The sequence below is a fragment of the Dasypus novemcinctus genome, chromosome 29 (genome assembly GCF_030445035.2).
Source record: "Dasypus novemcinctus isolate mDasNov1 chromosome 29, mDasNov1.1.hap2, whole genome shotgun sequence".
Taxonomy (NCBI): domain Eukaryota; kingdom Metazoa; phylum Chordata; class Mammalia; order Cingulata; family Dasypodidae; genus Dasypus; species Dasypus novemcinctus.
In genome coordinates this window covers 20,706,422-20,730,204 of record NC_080701.1, presented here as the reverse complement: position 1 = coordinate 20,730,204, position 23,783 = coordinate 20,706,422, and the positions used below count along the sequence as shown (strand labels likewise).

The following is a 23,783-nucleotide window of genomic DNA, read 5'->3' as shown; positions in this document are numbered from 1 at the left end:
CAGCAGACAAGGGAGCTGAGGTGGCACAATAGAATGACTGCAAAGGTCCCAGGATAGATTCCTGGTGCTGCCTAAAGAGAAGACAAGCAGACACAGAAGAATACAAAGAGAGTAAAAAGAGAAAGCAGACAGTGAGTGCAAAATGACGGGGGAGGGGGGGAGTGAGAAATAAATCTTTAAAAAGAGAGAAAATTATATTTTTTAGAGATTATACTGAAGTATAAAAAAGAAAGAAATTAAGGTAAAGATAAATAGCGACAAAATTTTGATAATTGTTAAATCTTAGTGAAAAGTATATGGGGATTCACTTTACCCATCATCTCTACCTTTGTGTAAGGTCTGAATGTAACTTTTCTATAAGGCCATTTTATAGGACAAGGGGATAATCTAAATCAGTTGGAGAGACACAGTGACTAGGTTCTGAAGGGAAAATGTTAAACATCTCTGATCCAATTAAGCCTTAACTGAGGAAAAAGCATTTTAAATAGCGTTTATAAATACTCTGGAGTTGTTCAAATCTTTCAGAAGCACAAAATTTAAATCATCTTCTGTAAGGGTCTTTACGATTTACAAAATAATAAATATTACGTATGATTCATTTAACTCTCATAGCTACCATCTCAATTCTGTAGATGGGAGAAGCCCATTGGCAGAGCTTGAATGAAATCCGGGTCCTATGCTCCTTCCTTTACACCACAATGATCCCTGAATTAGGCAGATTCAGTGATAACTTCCCTAAATTAAATGCATGTTGTTGAAGAGAGCCTCCTAAGGAATTTTCAAATTCTGCCTTCTCAAATACAAATACTCCTTCCTTTTCCCTTCCTAAGCCATCAGGTAGGGCTGAGCAAGGCAGGTGATCATGATGATAGGAAAGCCTTGGCAGTACAGTGTCTCAGAGCCTGAAAAGTATTAAAAAGCACTTTCAGGGAAGGAGCTGTGGCTCAAGCAATTGCATTCCTGTTTACTATATGTAGTACCCCGGTTCGATTCCGGGAACCTCCTGGTTAAAAAAAAGAAAAAAGCACATCCACATGGAAGGGTGACCCACCACTAAGACTTGGCCTTGAAATGTCCTTCTTTGTTGAAGGAAAACAAGGCTCTAGAGAAATAGCTAATTCTAGGGTAAGGCAGTACAAGCATAAGTCTGAAACATTTTGTGTGCAAAAAAAAAAGGTAAAAAGGTAAAAAAGGGAACAATGATTTCGATTACACCAAATACCACTGATTGGATTATTTTAGATGAACAGTATGCTTTATTAATATGTATCAGTAAAATTGATTTGTTTAAAAAAAAAAAAAAAGGGAATAGTCAAAATTACACAAGAGCCAGTTTGAAGGGAAGCAGATGTGGCTCAAGCGACAGGGCTCCTGCCTACCAGATGAAAGGTCCCAGGCTCGGTTCCCAGTACCTCCTGGAGAAGATGAGCAAGACAGGGAGCTGGCGCGGTGGGTAGACGTGACGAGCTGATACGAGATGATGCAACAAGGAGACACAAAGAGGAGAGACAATGAGCGACACAACAAACCAGGGAGCTGACGTGGCTCAAGCAACTGAGTGCCTCTCTCACACATGGGAGGTCCTGGGTTCAGTTCTCAGCACCTTCTAAAGAGAAGACAAGCAGACAGAGAGCACACAGCAAATGGACACAGAGCAGACACCAAGCGCAAAACAATGAGCAGGTGGGAAAAAACAAATAAAATAAATCTTAAAAAAAAAAGCCAGCATGAAAAACGTCTGCATCAATTATAACCCATGGGGAAGCAGACTTGGCCCAGTGGTTAGGGCGTCCATCTACCACATGGGAGGTCTGCGGTTCAAACCCTCGGCCTCCTTGACCCGTTTGGAGCTGGCCCACATGCAGTGCTGATGCGCACAAGGAGTGTCGTGCCCGCATAGGGGAGCCCCACGCGCAAGGAGTGCGCCCCCTAAGGAGAGCCGCCCGGCGCAAAAGGAAGTGCAGCTTGCCCAGGAATGGCGCTGCCCACAGGGAAAGCTGACACAACAAAAGAAACACAGATTCCTGTGCCACTGACAACAACAGAAGCGGACAAAGACGATGACGCAGCAAATAGACACAGAGAAGAGACAACCGGGGCGGGGGGGAGTGAGGGGGAAGGGGAGAGAAATAAATAAATCTAAAAAAAAAAATTATAACCCATTGAATAAAATAGAAACTCGTGAGTCTATACTTGTAAGTAAATAAATGAATTGGAAGTTTGATGAGAACAGGATATTAAAGGGATTACTTTCTCACAAAACACTTCATTACAAAGAGAAAAGGAGAAACTTTACAGGGGATAAACCTGGAAGACACCCCCTTAGTCATTTAGTGACTAAGTGATTAAAGTGAACATCACCAGTAATGAGACAAACCGAAATCGTGTACTACCTGGCAGGATGCAATTTGATTAGAACAAAGGCATTACTTCTGTGAGACTCCTGCCAAAAATATATAACCTAAACCAAATCATGAGGAACCCAAACTGAGGAATAGTCTATAAAATAACTGGTCTGCAATTTAAAAAAATGTCAAGGTCATAAAAGTCTAGAACAGATGGAAAAACCATTCCGGAATGAAGAAAACTTAGACATAACAGCTAAATGCAGCATATAATTCTCAACTGGATTCTCTGACAATAAAGAATGGGGGGGGGGGGCGGAGGGGAAGAGAAATAAAAAATCATAAAAAAAAAAAGACGACATTATTGGTCAGCTGAAGAAAGTTGAATGGGATCTGAAGATTTGATGGTAATAATGAGATGTTAATTTCCTGATTTTGATGGTTGTATTATGGTCTGTAAGAGTGTGACAGTTTCTAAAACATCTATGAATTCTATGATACTCTTCCTTTCAAGAGACAGACTCTAATTTTCCTCCACTTGAGTGTGGAATGAATTTAGCTGACTCATTTGTAACAAAATGGAAGTGATAGTGTAAAACTTCGGAAAATGGTCATAAAAGGAATGGTAAATTCTTGTCTCTCAGATCACTTGCTCTGGGGAAGGCAGCTGCCATGTGAGAAGACAAACAAGGAGTCTATGGAGAAGACTATGTGGTGAGGAATTGAGTACCACAACAACAGCCATGAGTGAATCATCTTGGAAACAGATCTTCCAATTCTCAGAAAGTCTTGGGAGACTGTAGCCCTCACTAAAAGCTTGACTGCAACCTCATGAGATTTCCTGAGCCAGACCACACATCTAAGCGGCACCCAGATTCCCAACTCCCAGCAACTGCATGAGATGATAAACATTTCTAGTTTTCAACTGCTAAGTTTTGTGGTAATTTGCTTTGCAGCAATAGATAACTAATATAAGGAGAATGTTCTCATTCATAAGAAATACACACTAAAGTACTTGAGGGAAACAAAGCACCATGGCAACTTACTCTCCTATGGGTCAGGTTCTTCACTTTTTTTGTAAGATTTGGATTGTTTGAAAGTAAGAAGTTAAAAAGACACAACAGGGAAGCAGATGTGGCTCAACTGACAGAGCGTCCACCTACCATATAGGAGGTCCAGGGTTTGAACCGAGGGCCTCCTGGCCCATGTGGTGAGCTGGCCTACACACAGTGCTGCCGAGTGCAAGGAGTGCAATGCCACGCAGGGGTGTCCCCCGCGTAGAGGAGCCCCATACACAAGGAGTGCACCCTGCAAGGAGAGCTGCCCCGTGTGAAAAAAGCGCAACCTGTCCAGGAGTGGCACGACACACATGGAGAGCTGAGGCAGCAAGATGACGCAACAAGAGAGAGAGACAGATTCCCAGTACCGCCGAGAAACAAGCGGACACAGAAGAACACACAGCGAATGGACACAAGAGAGCAGACAATAGGGGGGACAGGGAAGGGAAGAAAAATAAATAAATCTAAAAAAAAAAGATACAACACAGTTTTGTTTTTTTATTACCCACCCCTTGCCACCTGTACTCACTATCTGCTCTCTGTCTATCTGCTGCACTTTCTTCTGTGTCTGCTTGTCTTCTCTTTAGGAGGCACTCGGAATCAATCCTGGCACCTTCCAATATGGGAGAGAAGCCACCTCAACTCCCTAGTTTCTTGTGTCTTTCATTGTCTTTCCTCTGTGTCTCTTTTTTTGTTGTGTTGTGTCAGTTTGCCACGTGGGCCAGCTCACCTTTACCAGGAGGTCCTGGGAACCCAATCGCTTGAGCCACATCTGCTTCTCACAACATAGTTTCATGGTTATTTTTTTTTATTTATCTCACAGAAAGCAACCATTGTTCTATGGATTGATCTTCAACAAGTTACTTAAGGATCAGTGTTGTTGTTTTTTTTCCTCAATCTACCCCCCTCCCCCAACTGTGGCTATTAAGTGTAGTAAAACAAGACAAGTCTGACTTCCTAAACATTTAAGTCGCTTATTTGGTCCTTGCCTACTATCAAAGTATGTTCTTCACTAACAGAAGTCAAACAAATCCACATAAAATGGATATTAAACTGATATTACACCAAGGGATTACTTTAGTTCCAAATGACTAGCATCAATACAAGTGCTATAATTTTTAGCATTAAATCAAGAAATAAGGGGTCTTCAAATGTGATAAATATATGGACATGTTTGGATCTCATTCAAAACAACTGGAAAAGGCAAATGTTTTGTCGTGATGAATATACAACACTGTTATATTAAAAGCCATTGATTGTACAGTTTGGATAGATTATATGGTTTATAATTCCATCTCAATAAAATTGCTTTTAAAAAAGCCATGAAAATATGAATATGAACTGGGTTTTGGGTAATTAAAGAATTATCATTAATTTAGTAGGTATGATAATGGCATAGTAATGTTTTTAAAAAATTCTTATCTGAAACATATTAGTGAAACAGATTTGGCTCAATGGAGAGAGCATCCGCCTACTACATGGGGGGGGTCCAAGGTTCAAACCCAGGGCCTCCTGACCAGTGTGGTGAGCTGGCCCATGCGCAGTGCTGACGCACGCAAGGAGTGCCGTGCCACGCAGGGGTGTCCCCCCATGTAGGAGAGCCCCACACACAAGGAGTGCACCCCGTAAGGAGAGTCGCCCTGCAGGAAAAATGTGCAGCCTGCCCAGGATTGGCGCCACACACACAGAGAGCTGATGGAGCACGATGACGCAACAACAAAAAAAAGAGAGACAGATTGCTGGTGCTGCTGACAAGAATAAAAGTGGACACAGAAGAACATACAGCGAATGGACACAGACAGTAGACAACTTGGGGGCGGGGAAGAGGAGAGAAATAAAAAATAAATCTTAAAAAAAAAAAGAAACATTAAAACATTTATGGGTAATATAATATGTTATATGGAATTTGCACTAACACTCTAGAAAAACATCAAAAAATTCATGAGGTATAATTGTCTAGAAGTGATGGACATTTATTTAAATTTGCTTTCACATTCTAATGGATAACAGGTGTTTTTTTTTTTTAATTCTGAATAAAATTATATCATTAAAGAAAAAATAAGAGAATGTTCTCTCAGGAACTATAACACATAATATTAATACAGGGTGTTAATAATCAGGTGAGTTGGGGGAAAATACACCAAATATAAGATACAGGCTATAGTTAGTTCATAGTTTGACTTCAATAAAATTTTATTTAAAAATTACATTGTTAAAAAAGCTACTATAAATTTAAAATTTGTATGAACAAAAAAAAATCATAAATAAAATCAGAAGACAACTATTAACTGGGAGAAAATGTCCACAACATATACCACAAAGAGGTACTATCTATATTATAGAAAGCATTTGTATAAATTGAGACAAAGGACCAAAATCCCAACAGAAAAATGGGAAATAAAAGTAGACATGGATAGACAATTCTTAAGAGATAATTATGACTTTTACACATATTAAAAAATGTTTAAGCCCAATTAAAGAAATGCAAATTGAAACAACACTGAGAGGGAAGCAGATGTGACTCAAGCAGTTGGGAGGTTCTGGGTGCCTCCTAAAGAAGACAAGCAAGACAGCAAGCTAAAGTGATGGGCTGATGCAACAAGATGATACAACGTGGAGACACAACACAGAAACACAATGAGAGACACCATAAGCTGGAAGTGGAAGTGGCTCAAGCCAAGAGTGCCTCCCCTGTGGGGGGAGTGGTGGGGTGGGGGCGGTGGGGGTGAATGGGGACCTCATATTTTTTGAATGTAATATTTTAAAAAAAATGAATAAAAAAAAAAAGAGTGCCTCCCTACCACATGGAAGATCCTGCATTCAGTTCCAGATGCTTCCTAAAAAGAAGACAAGCACACGACAAATGGACACAGAGAGCAGAGAGCAAGCGCAAACAACAATGGGGGCGGGTATAGAAATAAATAAAATACATCTTAAAAAACAACAACAACACTGAGACACCATTTCTCACCTAACAAAATGGCAGAAAAAATACAGGGTAACAGACTGCGTTTGGTGGTGCTTGTGGAGAAATGTGTACTCTCTACATTGCTGGCAGTAATTTGCAAATTGGTGCAACCTTCCTGAAGGAAAATTTGGCAACACCTAACAAAACTTCACTAGCGCTTACTTTTCAGCCCAGCAATATGATGTCTAATAATCTATCTTTAAAATATATTGCCAACAATACAAAAATACATATGCCCAAGGTTATTCATTGCCACTTTGTAATTATAAAATATTGGAAACAATCTAAATGCCAATACGCGGAGTGGTTGCATAAATGATGGTATATCCACACAATGGAATGCTATATCCACACAATGGAATACCAGGAAGCTAGGAGAAAAAAAACGTGATACAGAATAATTTCAAATACATACTTAAAAGTGAAAGGCAAAAAAGAGTATCTGAGCAGATGTGGCTCAAGTGGTTGAGTGCCTGCCTCCCACAGGGGAGGTCCCAGGTTTGGTTCCCAGTGCCTCCTGAAAAAAACAAAAGCAAGCAACAAGCAAAATGAATATAAATATCAATTCCGGGAAGCCAATGTGGCTCAATGATTGAGTGCCAGTTTGCTGCATGACATCCTGGGTTCAATCCTCAGCCCCCGGTACCTCAAAAAAAAAAAAAAAAAAGAATAGATGTCCATTACATATGAAAGAAGGAAATAAGAAAATAAGGGGAAACGGACTTTGGCCCAGTGGTTAGGGCGTCCATCTACCACATGGGAGGTCTGCGGTTCAAGCCCCGGGCCTCCTTGACCCGTGTGGAGCTGGCCCATGTGCAGTGCTGATGCGCGCAAGGAGTGCCGCGCCCCGCAGGGGTGTCCCCCGCGTAGGGGAGCCCCACGTGCAAGGAGTGCACCCATATGGAGAGCCGCCCAGCGTGAAGGAGGGAGCAGCCTGCCGAGGAATGGCGCCACCCACACTTCCCGTGCCGCTGACGACAACAGAAGCAGACAGAGAAACAAGACGCAGCAAAAAGACACAGAAAAAAAAAAAAAGACAACCGGGGGAGGGGAGGGGAATTAAATAAATAAATAAATAAATCTTAAAAAAAAAAAAAGAAAAAAGAAAATAAGAATTTCTTGTACAAAAGAAATACAAGAAGGACAAACTGGAAACTAGTAATGTTTCACATAGCTATTATCTACCTGCCTCCCCACCACCATTCACTCATATACATGCACATGCATACCCCCAAGATGTGACAGAACCCAACATGGGATACGAACATTAACGAATGAACCTAACTGTATTATAAATGAAAAACACAACCACACCGCAAGAGGTGGGGAAGAAAAGAACAAATCCAGGTTAATTTGGAAAACAGTATTTTTTACTGAATACCACAAGGCCAGTGACAAAAAAAAAGATTACAAAAACGCTGTAATCTAGTCAGAAAATATACCTCACAAAGGTCAATTCTGAAACAATTTTATCTGTATATTAGAAATGAATAACTAAATACCTTGTAGATGATTAGAGCCAGATTTCTCACTGTAAGGCTGGAATGAACCCAGGGCTATTTGACTGGAATCCAAGGCATCCGTATAAATTCAGTATAGCCGTGTGTACATGTGGATTGGTATACATATATGCATGTCCTTGCTCTGTCCACTGAGAGAGTCTAGATGCAGTGACACCCTGGTAACATAAGCAAACCTACTGCCTAGATCTTAGTTTCTAGAAAGCATTCTCTAAACAAAGGAACGAGGGCTCCCTGGAGAAGTAGCTGATAACTAGGGCTGGGGCAGGGAAAATACAAGATGAACCTGTAATATCTTATGTTAGAAAGTAAAGAAGTACCAAAAAAGGGGGGGGGGGGGCGGGGAGTAGTGGAGGGAGGGCTTATTAAAAGAACACAGGGGAAAAAAGTAAAAGAAGTTAACAAAAAAACAACTAAACAACAACAAAAAAGAACATAGGTGCCAAACTGAAGAAGCTCCTAATGGCCAAAGCCGGAATAATTTGAGCAACAAAATAATTGAACTACTGGTTTATAACCTATAGAATAAAATAAATATCCATGAGTCCACACCAACATAAAAAATAGATTAAATAAAAAAAAGGGAAGGAGCAAATAGAAAATCGTAAGGTAAAAGCCACAGTATTAATTACAGAAGACAAGATTCACTGATAAATGCTAAATTTAGCAAGTAAAACTTTGAAAAAACAGGATATTCTAATAGTCTCAAATGATCTTCCTGAAGACATTTTTCCCCAAAGGGAAAGAGAGTACTTTACAGTGGAGAAACTGAGCAGAAACCACCTTAACCAAAGGATCATGGTCAATATCATCAACAAGAAACACTGACATCATAAATTCCATGAAATGACGCACTAAGGAGGACTCATTTCTGTGGTATTCTTACAAACACGTCCTACCTCAGTTATCACGAAAAAATATCAGGTAAACCCTCACTGGAGGACATTCAACAAAATTACTGATTAGTACATTTAAAAAAAAGTCAGGGTTACGAAAAATAAGTAATGACTGAGGAAATGTTAAAGATTGCAAGAAACTAAGGAAAAATAAGTGAATGCGATGTGAGATCCTAAATAGTATTTACCAATGTTATTTTCTGGTTTTGATCATTATTGTGTAAGATGTTACCATTAGGAGAAGCATGGCAAAGGATATATGATAAGTCTCTGTATTATTTTTGCAACTTTAGTGTAAGTTTAAAATTAGTTAAAAATAAAATGTTTTTAAAATCCTTACATATACAAAGCCTACAGCTTATAGGAAGAGACAGAGAAGGCAATTACTGTTTGCACATTCTGGCTGAGCATAGTCAGAGATGGCAGGTGGGGTGTGTGGTAGTGCACCTACAGGTATATCTAATTCTAGGCTGAGCAAAGCTGACGACGGTAGTTCAAAGAAACAGAGGGTCCAACATCACCATCAGAACCTTACATACCTCGATCATGTAGGGCTAACAAAACCCGTTCGTACAAGCAGGCTCTGTAGAGGTCTCCAGGAATAGGCTTTCCTGCCCAGCAGTCAAGTTCAAGCTTCTCAGGGTCAGGGGCGTGGGGATCAGGCTCGGCTAGAATATACCGATAGCCGTCTTTGTTAAACGGGTGCTCCAAGGGGTAGCCGTGAGGAGGAAGACGCTGAGCAGAAAACAAAGGGTCACTGCAGAAAGAAAAGAATAAAACTCCTCTAGCTCAGCTGCCAACAATGCTTTATACTGTGCTCACTAATGAACAAAAGCACAGCAATATGAGCACTCACTATCTGATACCAGTATAAATAAGAAGTGATCTAGATTTCTTCACCTCAGCACTGGACAAAGGAAAGAAGCAGAAAGTTTAAGTAAAGGAGCTAACATTCAATATTAGTTTCACCCTCTCTCCACATCTATCCTTTCTCAAGACACCCTACTAGACTTTTACTCCCCATACTTAAGAAGGTGCTGCGCGAGGGTCAGTTTTTACAGTAACAAGTTAGAAAAACAGGACACCTAGCCTGGGATTGTTTTACCCCTCAAAATGCTCAAAGTTTGAGGAAATGGACAGACTTTTTAACCTCAGACTCCTGCTTTACTGCCAAGTACAGCTCTTCTCCCTTCAGTGGACTTTCCAGCACCAAAGAATACTTAAACGGTAGGGGGTCAGGGTTAGCGTTCTCCCCACCTCCGGGCCTTCTTGGTGGTCCCTGTAGTCCCGCCATCCTGTTGTTTACGCTTAGCTCCTCTTCCTTTTCCACTGCTTCCTGCTGCAATTCCTCCTTTGAAGAGAAGGCACGTCATTTTCAACCAGCTGTGGATATTGAAATTCTATGAGGATTAACAAACCCAATGTGCATTTGTGCAACACCAGAAGAGGAATTCCTTCCCTAAAGCACAATGGATTTCAACCTGGTTCTGAATGAATGGCAGTAAGCTCAAATGATATCTGTGTGACAATTTCAACCTTCCTTTCTTAATGAATTGCAACTACTAGTACATTTTCTGAAGATGTGACACAAATGCATTTTCACTCACTGAGATTCCAAACACCCACACCTAAAGAAGGAAAACAAATGCATGGGTCAAGTTCTTTCCACCCAAGGCAATACAAACATCCATAAAGAGAATATTCTCCCTGTTAACCAGTTGTTTAACTTCACAGGATATATTCCAGAAACAAATAAGGACAATACCTTCTAAAGTACCTAATGAATATCCAACAAGACAAAAGTACATCAAACATGGAAAACAAAACCGAAGTACTAAAAAGGTGTTTCTCTCCAGTGATGTTAGACACCCAGTGTGGTTGTGCATTACACAAGTAAGACAGAAGGCTTTAAACTTAGTAGGCAATTTTTAATTTCTTTTTTTTTTAATATTTCAATTTTGCATTTAATTATGACAATGGCAATTTTTAATTTCATACCCATTCATAAATACAATTACTAAGATCATGCCAATGCATAAAAATTCAGATTAGATTCATCTGGCTCATGGATTTAACAGCAAATAATATTAACAAATAATTTACATAATTTATACAGAAAAAATATAGCTACATATTAAGGCCTCAAGGAATACTGCCTTATGTCTTTCTGAAATAGGCACTTTGAAATTTTTATCCAATTCTGTCATTCCCCGCTGTTTGTTCCCCTTTCCAGAAAATGTCCCTGATCTGTAGGAAAACACCTTTAGGGAAACAACTACAGAGTACTACATCTTCAATTAGGGCAAGCTTAGAAATTATCAGCAGTTCTGCTGCAATAAAGAGGATCAAGATGTTGACAGTAGATCATATTCTGCACAAACAGGACCAGATCTACGCAGAACTTCCTTTTATGAACATATCAGGAGTTATTCCTATTTCTCATAAAAGGCTTTTAAACTATTGCAACATCTTTAGTTTGTGTCTTTAGTATGAGTTACATTAATCCTTTAATAATTTTTTATTGTCATTTGCATCATAATTATTTTAAGAAAGAAGTTTTAGATTCATCTTCATCAGAACAAGCAATACTAAGGGAACTGCTGGTCATGTTCAGCAGAATATGACAACATACAAGCTTTTAATTACTAACAACAAAGTGGAACTACTGTTCCATAATTAAGTGCTATTGCCACCATTTTCACAATGCTTTAAATTTTTACTTAGTTTAAGCTTCTATCACAACTCAGCAAAAAGCATTTTCCAAACCACAAAATACTTAAGTCTGTGAGGCTGAAAGAAGACAGAGGAGGAATTCACCTCCAAAAGAGGATCCACCTGTAAGAACAGAAGTGGCACCATGTATTTGTCAAATTTTAACAACTAAAAGGGGAAAAATGGTGTAAAAAGATAAACAATACTTAGTAATTTCCAGCCCATCTTAGAATATTAATAACAGGAGAAAACAAAAAACAAAAAAAGGGAAACAAAACAAAACAGTGTAAAAGATTATTTAAGATGCTACCACACTACAAGACAAGTTAATGATGTCATTTGTCAGATGAATAGCTAGCCACTTCCCAGCTACCCCAGGTCTCATTAGATTACTGTCAGTAATGAAGGACATTCCCAGCATCAGGTTACCAAACAGAAAAGCATACTAGAACAGATGATCAACACAGCGATGCTGTCCTTTGAAACTCACTTTCTGAATAACATCAAGTTTCAGGGCAAGAAAAATTAGAAGATGCACAAAGGAAGTTCAAAATAGTAATTAACAAGGGAAAAGATTAGAGAACAACTCAATCTTTCTAAAGAGTAATTAACATGAAGATAGGGAAGCTAATACAAACAAAATAAATTTGATCTTAAAATTGTACCTTGTTTTAAAGCTAATCTGTCTGACTGAAACTTGTGGCGTAAAGTGACAAAATTTCTCCTCCATTACCATCTGCCAAATCCTCGGCTAGCTCCTAAAAATTGAGTTTTGGAATTAAAAGCATCTCAGGTGGTGTACTCTATCTAATATGCAAGTTTATAGAGACAGGTATTAGAATACAGGTTGCCAGGGGCATGGAGTGTAGGAGTGTGCTGGAGTTCTGTGTATGGAGTTTGTATTATTTCTGTGATAATTGTATATAATTTGAAATTATTTCAAAACAAAATAAAAAATTCCGTATATATTTAGTCAAAGGTCAACCAAAATACTCCCCGTTATAGGCACATTTGGGACTCAAAAGCCTACAAATATTTCAGGAATGAGATATTTAAACACTTACCATTTAGATTCCCACTGGTAGATACAGCACTGCTTTGTTTTTGGTTGTCATAAGCAGGACCAATGTTACTAAGATCCTGGAAGGAAAAAATATCCAATTAAAAAGAAGGGCTATTCATGTGCAGTGCTGATGCGTGCAAGGAGTGCAGTGCCACGCAGGGGTGTCCCCCATGTAGGGGAGCCCCACGCGCAAGGAGTGCGCCCTGTAAGGAGAGCCGCCCAGCATGAAAGAAAGTGCAGCCTGCCCAGGAATGGCGCCACACACACGGAGAGCTGACACAACAAGATGATGTAACCAAAAGAAACACAGATTCCCGTGCCGCTGACGACAACATAAGCGGATAAAGAAGACGCAGCAAATAGACACAGAGAACAGACAACCAGGGTGGATGGGGGAAGGGGAGAGAAATAAATAAATTAATTTAAAAAAAAAAAAGGGCTATTAAGGTGTTAATAATAGGATAGCATATGGAAAGTCTGTATTTCATGCATGATTTTCTGTAAACCAACAACTTCCCTAATAAAAAAGTGTGGGGGCTGGGCACTATACAATCCAAGGCAATAGGGGGATGCTCAGAAAACAAGAGGAGAAATTCTAATAGTGTGAGAATTGAAACTAGCAGTCATAAAGAGCCTGAAACCAGCAGGGGTCAAATCTGGATGGCTCCAGGGATCAGCAAGTAAACATGTATGAGGTCAGCTAAGAGTAAGGACCAGAGGTTATAAGTGATGATGAGGGAAGTGGATTTGGCTCAACTGATAAGAGTGTTTGCCTACCATTTGGGAGATCCAGAGTTCAAACCCAGGGCCTCCTAACCTGTGTGGTGAGCTGGTCCATGCGCAGTGCTGATGTGTGCAAGGAGTGCCGTGCCACGCAGGGGTGTTCCTGGCATAGTGGAGACACACATGCAAGGAGTGCACCCTGCAAGGAGAGCTGCCCCATGCAAAAAAAGCACAGCCTGCCCAGGAGTGGCGTGCTGCACATACGGAGAGCCGACACAACAAAGAGAGACACAGATTCTCGGTGCTGCTGACAAGAATGCAAAGCAGACACAGAGAGCAGATAACGGGGTGGGGGGGAGTAAATAAATAATAAATCTTTAAAAAAAAATGATGATGAATGGCAATCAAGCAGGAGTACCGGAAGGAGCAGGCTATGATGACAAATGGGAGTGCATAAGCCCATTTAGCGTCATGTGGGAATTCGAGCCTAGTATAGTCAGATCTTCTCATTTTACAAGAAAAGAAATCTGAATTTCTATCTGAAAGGTCAAACTTTCAATGCTAGCAAATCAAACATTTTAAGGCACGGCTGAAATATTTGACCTCCAGAGCTGCCAAGCGTGACCCCTGTCACAGAACAAAAAAATAGAAATTTTCTTTTGCCTCATATTATGCTAGATATGCTAGAAAGCCTAAAAAACTGAATCAGGAAAATTTGTCTCTAGTGTGCCCTCCAGAATTTGCCCTGAAGGTAGAGAAGCAGCTTGCAGACAGATAAAGGAGAAACAATTAAGTCAAAGCAGCCTGGGACAAAGGACTACCTGCACTATCATACAACAGAGTACCCAGAAGAGTGGGAAAATCTATTTCAAAGGGAGTAGAGGGAACAGGGAAGCCAAGAGCAAGCACAAGCCCAGGAAAAGAAGTAGGCTCTACAGCTCCACCCAGGCTCAAAAAATACAGAGAAGACATTGTACTTCACATTTGCCTCCAGCTGATCTTATTGATAGAGGGCTAAGCTTGAAGGAAACCATCAACCAAAAGAGAGCAAATCTGCAAAGACTGTGAAAGGTACTTTTTGTTTTTGTTTGTTTTGTTAACTCCTGGCTAACAAGGAAATTCTGTCATACCACTAACTAGACACAAACTTAAGGAACAGGCAGCTCAATAATTAAAGCTCAGAGTCAACACCTTGAAACATTAAAACGTACATGTACGACAAAAGATTACATGACAAATAAAAAGGAAATGATGGCCCATACAAATGAAGCTGGCAGAAGAAAGAATCAGTAATCTCAAAGACAAGAGAACTGAAATAACTCAGGCTAAAGGGCAGAAAGAAAAAGAACAAAAACAAACCAAACGGCGCATAAGAGAACTATGGGTCACAATCAAGCATACCAGTAAACTCATTATGGGAGTACCAGAAGGAAAAGAAAGACAAAAAGGGGCAAAGAAATAGTCAAAGAAATAATGGGAGAAATCTTTCCAATGTACAATTAAGAAGCCCAAGGAATCCTATACAGGATATACTCAAAGAGACTACGTTCAGAAACACAGTAATCAAACCATCTAATGCCAAGGACAGGCAGATAGTTCTGAAAGCTGCAAGTGAAAGCAATGAATTATGCACAAGGGAATTTCAGTAGGATTAAATACTAATTTCTCATCAGAAGCCACAGAGGCAGGAAGGAAGTGGAACAAAATAATAAAGAAAGAAAACAATTACCAACCAAGAACTTACTCTAGCAGTTTGGCATTGTTTATGAATTCCAAAAATAGTTAGTGGATTATGTTTGTAAACTGGTCTGCCAGAGGTAACACTTGTAACTGAGTAAATTATGATAAGGACTTTGACTGGGCCACATCAGTAGGACACTGAGTCCCTAGGGGCAGGACTCACAGAGAAAAGACATGGCAAAGGACAGAGCTGGGAGTTTTAAGCTGGAAGAGAGGAACCCAGGAAGCCTGAGCCCTCGCAGACATTGGCAGCCATCTTGCTCCAACACATGGCAATAGAATTTGGTAAGGGAAGTAACTTATGCTTTATGGCCTGGTAACTGTAAGCTTCTACACCAAATAAATACCCTTTATAAAAAACCAACCTATTTCTGAAATTTTACATCAGCACCCCTTTGGCTAATATACTTAATATTCAGCAAGACTTTCATAAATGAGAAAGGAGAGTAAACATTCCCAGATAAAAGCTAGGGAGGTTGTCACCACTAGACCTGCCCTACAATCAATGCTAAAAGGAATTTTTCAGACTGAAAGGAAAAGCCGCTAGAGAGATGGCTCTACATTAAAGTAGGAAACTTTAGTACACCACTTTCAATAACAGACTATCTTGACAGAAGATCAATAAGGAAACAGAAGACTTGAGTGTGGTAGTTTGAGATTATTTTATGAATCCCCAAAAGAGGAAGATTATATTTGTAAACTAATCTATTCCTCTGAATGTGATACCCTTTGATTGCATTAAATTTGCTGAGGTGTCTCTGATTAGATTACCTGTTAAGATTAGGACTTTTGATTCAACTAGTCTGTGGGCTCAGGCTGAGTCCCCACCCTCTTGCAGGGTCTGATATAAATGGACACTTATTCAGACAGAAACACAGAAGAGAGTTCTGTCATTTTTGATCCAGTGATGTAACAGAAAGGAGAAGGCTTCAGCGGGTGGGGCCCTGGGGAGAGATGAGCTATTCACCTGATGGTTTGCGGCTGACCTTGGAAAGAGAGCAGACCGGCTGAGACTGATAAAGAAGGCCCAGAAAGAAACGAGTCTTATGCCAGAAGAGAAAGGACAGCAGGATTACCTGAGCAAGAAGCCTCAAGAGGCTGGGCCCATGAAAAGGAAGAGGAAGCCCAAAGGGGAAGGACAGACCAGTCAGAGATCACGTGTCATCTTGCTTCAACATGTGGCAGCTGCTTTTGGTGAGAGAGCACCTCTTATGATGCCTTGAGTTGCCCTGAGCTGGACTTGGAAAAGCCTTGGAACTTTAAGCTTTTTCCCCAAATAAATACTGTTTATAAAAGTTAACACATTTCTGGTACTTTGCATCAGCACCCATTTGGCAGACTAATACACTTGAGTGATACTCTAAACCAGGGGTTCTTAATTGAACTTGAATTGAAATTCAAAAAAACATTATTCTTGAGGGGCTGTGTTAGTGTGAGTGTGATGTACTTACTAAATAATACACAGTATAGTGTGGACTTAGTAAATGGTCTGTGGTTTATTTCACCTAACAAAGGGGCCTGTGGAACAAAAAAGGTTAAGAACCCCTGCTCTAAACCAACTAGAAATAACAAACATATATAGAACACTTCACCCACCAGCAGAATACTCATTCTTCTCTAGTGCACATGGATCACTGCAAAGGATAGAACATATGCTAGGTCACAAAACAAAGCTCAAATTAAAAAATATTGAAATCAGACATGTATCTTCTCTAACTGCAAAGGAATGAAGCTAAAAATCAATAGCAGAGGGAGAAGTGGAAAATTCACAAATATGTGGAAATTAAAGTATTCTTAAACAACCAATGGGTCAAAGAAGAAATCATAAAGGAAATTGGGAAATATCCTGAGCTGGACGAAAATGAAAATAAAAAATACCAAAACTTACAGGACACAGCAAAGACAGTGCATAGAGGGAAATTTAGAGCTCTAAATGGTTACAACATTAAAAAGAAGTAAGGGGAAGCAGCTGTGGCTCAATCAGTTGGGCTCCCATCTACCATATGGGAGGCCCTGGCTGGGTTCACATCTTGGGGCCTCCTTGTGATGGCAGGCTAGTCTGCAAGAGCTGCAGAGTGCCAACTCAGCAAGGTGACACAACAAAAAGGGAGACAAGGAAAAAAAACACCCAAAAACTCAGAAGAGCACGCAGCAAACTGATACGAGAGCAGACAGCAAACAAGCCGCAAGGGGGCGGGGAATGAAAAATAAACAAATACAGACAAAAATCAGAGCTAACCTTGCAACTGGAGGATTTAAAAAAGAAGGACAAACTAAATCCAAAGTGACAGAAGGAAGGAAAAAAACAGATTCAACAAAACCAAAAGTGGGTTTGTAGAAAGATAATAAAATTGACAAACCTTTAGCTAGTGTGACATAACTAAAATCAGAGCTGAAATGGGGAGCCATCACTACCAAACTGACAGAAATATAAAGGATTCTAAGAGGACACGATGAACAATTATATACCAACAAATTAGATAACCTAGATGAAATGGTCAAATTCCTAGAAACACTCAAACTACCTACACTGACTCAAATAGAAACAGACACTCTCAATAGACCAATAACTAGAAAACAGACTGAATCAGTAATCAAAACCCTCCCAAGGCAATATGAACATTGAGGACATTAGATGAATGTAAAAATAAGCCAGACACAAAAGGACAAATGCTGTATGATCTTACTAATATGAACTAAATATAATGAGCAAACTCATGGAATTAATATCTAGAATATAGGTTAACTAACAGAAGATAGAATAAGGGTAGAGAATGGGGAGCTGACACATAATTTGTGCAGAATTTTTAATAAGGTTGATTGTAAATATCTGGAAATGGAGAGGTAATGGTATCACATTCTCATGAGTAATCAACAGCACTGAAACATGTATGATTACGGTTGAAAGGGGAAGTTTAGGGTCGTGTATCTCACTAAAAGCTAGAGGACAAAACACGGGATTGTATAACATAGTGAACACTATTACAGATGATAACGGTGGTTCATTGTCAAAATGTAAGAGTGTTCTTCCATGAACTACAACAAATGATGACACAATTACAAGGCATTTGTTATAGGGTGGTACCCTCCTTGTCCCCTGCACATCCCCAAAAATCCAGTTTCTTTGGGGACAACCTGTCAATTGGATACAAGTTATGTGTTCTATTTCAATTTTTGGTATATGGCACTTTCTAACTTAGGAAGCCACAAACCACAAATGTTCTTGGCCCATTGTAACATTGGGTAGCATTAACTGTTAAGTTTTCTGTTTCCACTTTTGGTTTTTAAGAATTTCTTAATACACTAATAGCCCTTTATTTTTTAATTTTAAAAGATATATAGATCACACAAAATGTTCCCTTAAAAAAATACAGGAGATTCCCATATGCCACACTCCTCATACACCCCATTTTTCCCACATCAATTTATTTTATTTTTTAAAGATTTATTTATTTATTTAATTCGGCCCCCCCCCCACTTGTCTGTTCTCTGTGTCTATTTGCTGCGTCTTGTTTCTTTGTCCGCTTCTGTTGTCATCAGCGGCACGGGAAGTGTAGGTGGTGCCATTCCTGGGCAGGCTGCACTTTCTTTCGTGCTGGGTGGCTCTCCTTACGGGTGCACTCCTTGCGCGTGGGGCTCCCGTGCGTGGCAGGGTACTCCTTGCGCGCATCAGCACTGCGCATGGGCCAGCTCCACATGGGTCAAGGAGGCCCGGGATTTGAATCGCGGATCTCCCATGTGGTAGACGGACGCCCTAACCACTGGGCCAAGTCCGTTTCCCAATTTCTTTTATTAGTGTGGTATATTCATTGCATTTGATGAATACATTTTGGAGCACTGCTACACAAGCTGGATGATAGTTTACTTGTAGTTTATACTCTCCCCACTTCATTCAGTGGTTTATGGCAGGGATGTCAGCCTGCCTTTGATTTTGATCCTTTATTCTTTCTATTTCTCAGGTGCATAGGATTATCTTTTTTTTTTTTTTTTTAAAGATTTATTTATTTATTTAATATCCCCCCCTCCCCTGGTTGTCTGTTCTTGGTGTCTATTTGCTGCGTCTTGTTTCTTTGTCCGCTTCTGTTGTCGTCAGCGGCACGGGAAGTGTGGGCGGTGCCATTCCTGGGCAGGCTGCTCTTTCTTTTCACGCTGGGCGGCTCTCCTTACGGGGCGCACTCCTTGCGCGTGGGGCTCCCTTACGCGGGGGACACCCTTGCGTGGCACGGCACTCCTTGTGCGCATCAGCGCTGCACATGGCCAGCTCCACACGGGTCAAGGAGGCCCGGGGTTTGAACCGCGGACCTCCCATATGGTAGACGGACGCCCTAACCACTGGGCCAAAGTCCGTTTCCCAGGATTATCTTTTTTTAGCCTCCTCTTTCTCCTCATCACCAACCATTTCTAGTTAGTGGCTATGTACTTGGAAAAAGGCCCCATGATTTTTCAATGTCTAAGACACTACCCTACTTCCTTTGCAAGCATCCCACAAACTACTTCCCTCATTCTATTTACTGTAGCATCTCTTCTCAGTTGACGAGCTTGTATTTATCTCATTTTAAGTCCTATCTTGACTGGTCTGCCATTGTGTGCCTTTAAATCCTTATTCTTCTTTTATTCTCTAAATAATGATGAGGTTAAGTTATACCCAAGTTCACTTTGCAGACTATTTCCTTAGCTCCTTGCATAAAACACTGAACAAAAAGACCATTTTAAAAGAGGTATTTGGGGACCATTTTAAAAGAGGTATTTGGGAAGCAGATGTGGCTCAACTGATAGAGCATCCACCTACCACATGGGAGGTCCAGGGTTCAAACCCAGGGCTTCCTGGCCTGTGTGGTGAGCTGGCCCACACGCAGTGCTGCCATGCGCAAGGAGTGCCATGCCACGCAGGGGTGTCCCCCGCGTAGGGGAGCACCCCACAAGGAGAGTCGTCCCACGTGAAAAAAGTACAGCCTGCCCAGGAGTGGTGCCGCACACATGGAGAGCTGACATAGCAAGATGATGCAACAAAAAGAGACACAGATTTCCTGGTGCCGCTGAGAATGCAAGTGGACACAGAAGAACACACAGCGAATGACACAAGAGAGCAGACAATGGGGGACGGGGGAAGGGGAGAGAAATAAAATTAAAAACCCCAAAACAAAAAAACTTCTAACAAATAAAAAATAAAAAAAATAAAAGAGGTATGTTTTTTTTCTTTTAGAATGTGAGCTCAAGAGAAGGGATCATGTTTTCTGTATGGTCTATTGTGCCTAGTATACTGTAAATGCTCAATAAATATTGATGATGGGAGGCAGTGAATTGAAATGATAAGGGTGAGAAACTGAAATCACAAATACTGTTTTAACTAATGTTCTTTTATAACTTTAGATTAAATTGGGAAATATTTACCCTTTTAGAAATTTGTCCCAAATATTATATTCAAATAAAAGCTCAACTGAGAAAAAAAAAATAGCATGGTAAATGTGAAAAAAATATACCAATACAAACTATGTGTTACAGATAAGTAGAAATATTTTAATATTTTTCCATCAGTTGTAACAAAAGGTACCAGACCAATGCTAAGTGTCACTAATAGGAGGTTATGAAAGGTATGGGATTTTTCTTTTTGAAGAAAAGAAAATGTTCTAAAATTGACTTTGGTGATGAAAGCACAACTCTGGTTACACTGAGAACCACTGATTGTACATTTTGGATAGATTCTATGAGTGTGAATAAAACTGCTTTTAAAAAAAAACACAACTAGATGTGGACTTTCAGGAAGATGGTATTGGGACAGGTTGCCAGAGCTCAACTCTCTCACAAAAACACAGGACAAAGGGCAAATAGCTGTCTGAGGGAGCTGCTTTGGGGATCTGCAAGCCAGCAGAGTGCTACCCATCCTCCAGGAGGTTGAGGGACAGACATGAAGAAACTGAAACAAAATAAGTTACTAACCCATGGCCAGGAAGGGCATCTACCACCCACCCTCAAGATGAACAGCCTGGATAAAATCCACGGCTCACTGCAGCCAACTGTGAGGGGAACAGAAGTCTCTGTCCCTGGAAAGAGGGAGGGTGTGACGGAGAGTCGAGAGTGGTTTTTCTTCAGTCAATTTGGCCAACAAAGCCCACTTTGAATCTTGGCTCTAGCCATACCAGAATCACGGACAAGTGGAGGTAGAAAGAGACACCTCAGTAAAAAAAAAAATCACAAACAAGGGCCAGCCAGGAAAGTACAAGAAGAAAAACCACTTTTAGGAGTCTTTGCTCTCCCAGCCCAGTGGAACACAGTTACACCCCATTAATGAGTCCCTGGCCCTATTTTGATAACTTAAGCAGGGCAATTATTAAAAAACAACAACAACAAAAAAAGCCAACTGTAAGTGCTGGAGAGGATGTGGAGAAATAGGAACACTCCTTCACTGTTGGGGGGATTGTAAAATGGTACAGCCTCTGTGGAAGACAGTTTGGTGGTGTAGCAGTTTGATATGGTTATGAATTCCAAAAATAGATACTGGATTATGTTTGTAATCTGGTCTGTACCTGGGTGTGATTAAGTTATGATTAGGGTGGGGACTCACAGATAAAAGGCAGGGCAAAGGACAGAGTTTAGGGTTTTTGATGTTGGAGTTTTGATGCTGGAGTTTCATGCTGAAGCCTTAAGCGGGAGTCCCAGGAAGTAAGCTCACAGAGGAAACAGAAGCAAGCCCCAGGAAGAGAGGAACCATGAGCCCAGAAAAAAACAAGACCCTGGAAGAGAGGAACCCAGTAAGCCTGAACCCTTGCAGACGTTGGCAATCATCTTGTTCCAACATGTGAAAATAGACTTTGGTGAGGGAAGTAACTTACCCTTATGGCCTGGTATCTGTAAGCTCCTACCCCAAATAAATACCCTTTATAAAAACCAGCCAATTTCTCGTATTTTGCATCAGCACCCCTTTGGCTGACTAATACAGGTGGTTTCTCAGGAAGCTAAATATATATAACTGCCATGTGATCCAGCAATTCCTCTACTAGGAATATATCCAGAAGATCTAAAAACTATGACATGAACAGACATCTGCACACCAATGCTCACAGAGGCGTTATTCACAATTGCCAAAAGATGGAAACAACCCAAGTGTCCATCAACCAATGAATGGATAAACAAAATGTGGTATATATATATGATGGAATACTATGCTGCAGTAAGAAGAAAATAAATTGGAACACATATGATAACATGGATGAATTCTGAGGACATTATACTACATGAAGTAAGCCAGACACAAAAGGACAAATATTTTTGGTCTCATTAATACGAACTAAATTCAAAGAATAAATGCATGGATTTAAAAACTAGAGAATAGGTTATTAGGAGATAAGAGGAGGGCTGAGAGGAACTATTGATGCTTAATGTACGTAGAAGTTTTAATTAACTTGACTGTAAAAGTGTGGGAATGGATAGAGGTGATGGTAACACATTACAGTAAGTAGCAAATGGTTAATAAATGGGATTGTAGCTGAAAAGGGTAGTCTGGGGAAGTAAATGCCAACTGAAAGAAAGTTAAAGAATAATCTAGGGACTGAATAACACAATGAACCCAAAGATGGATGAGGACTGTGGTTGACAGTACAAATGCAAGAGTGTCCTTCTGTGAACTAGAGCAAATATACATCACTATTTAGGGTGGTGGGAATGTGGAGAAGCATGGGAAAACCAGAACTGGTGTGACCTATAAACTGTGCTTAACAGCAATACTATAATATTCTTGCATCAATGCCAAAGATGTACTGTGTTGATAATGGGGGTATATGGAAGAAGTGTGCCAAATGTAAGCTGTGGACCATGGTTGGTGGTAGTAGTCTGATGATATTATCTCATAATCTGTAACAAATGTTCCACCACAGTATGGTGTGTTAGTGAAGGGGTGCTATATGGGAATTCTACACACGTGTATGCTTGTTTTGCAAGTTCACAACTTCTGTAACAAAAACGTATTTTTAAAAAATAGGGTGGGGGAAGTGGACTTGGCTCAACGGATAGAGCATCTGCCAAACCACATGGGAGGTCCATGGTTCAAACCCAGGACCTCCTTGACCTGTGTGGAGTTGGCCCACACGCAGTGCTGATGTGTACAAGGAGTGCCGTGCCACACAGAGGTGTTCCCCGCATAGAGGAGACCCACACGCAAGGAGCGCATTCCATAAGGAGAGCTGCCCAGCACAAAAGAAAATGTAGCCTGCCCAGGAGTGGTGCCATGCACACAGACAGCTGATGCAGCAAGATGATGCAACAAAAAAAGACACAGATTCCCGGGCCGCTGACAAGAATAGAAGCGGACACAGAAGAAAACACAGCGAATGGAAACAGAAAGCAGACAACTCGGGGGGTGGGGGGCAGGGGTTAAATAAAAAACAATAAATCTTTTAAAAAATAGGGTGGATTGGGGAAAAATACACCAAATTTAAGATAGGGACTATAGTTAATTATAATATTTTGACAACGCTCTTGCACAGTTTGTAACAAATGTTTCACAACAATGCAAAGTGTTGGTGGAGGGGCGATGTATCAGACCCCTGTATGATCTTATGTATGTTTATTTTGTAAGTTTACAATCTTTACTATACATTTATTGTTTATGCATGTTCACGTATGAATGATACATTTTAATAAAAAATATATTAAAAAAGAAGAAACCTATATGATACAGAAAAGGCAGTGCTGACAGGGAAATTTATAGCCCTTAATACTTACATTAAAAAAGAAGAGCTAAAATCAAAGATCTAACTCCACA

The 23,783-nt window shown here is 40.3% G+C and overlaps 1 protein-coding gene across 2 annotated transcripts in view; it reads right to left on the bottom strand.

The window, feature by feature from the left end:
• The window catches only part of ASH2L (ASH2 like, histone lysine methyltransferase complex subunit), a 47,583-nt gene that overhangs the window by 7,396 nt on the left and 16,404 nt on the right, over nt 1–23,783 (bottom strand). For both annotated transcript variants that reach the window (XM_004469369.5, XM_023591981.3), the window contains exons 8-10: nt 12,564–12,639; nt 10,045–10,138; nt 9,327–9,544 (exon numbers count right to left, since the gene is read on the bottom strand). In XM_004469369.5, coding sequence (XP_004469426.1) covers nt 9,327–9,544; nt 10,045–10,138; nt 12,564–12,639 — 388 coding nt within the window. The remainder of the gene's footprint in view (nt 1–9,326; nt 9,545–10,044; nt 10,139–12,563; nt 12,640–23,783) is intronic.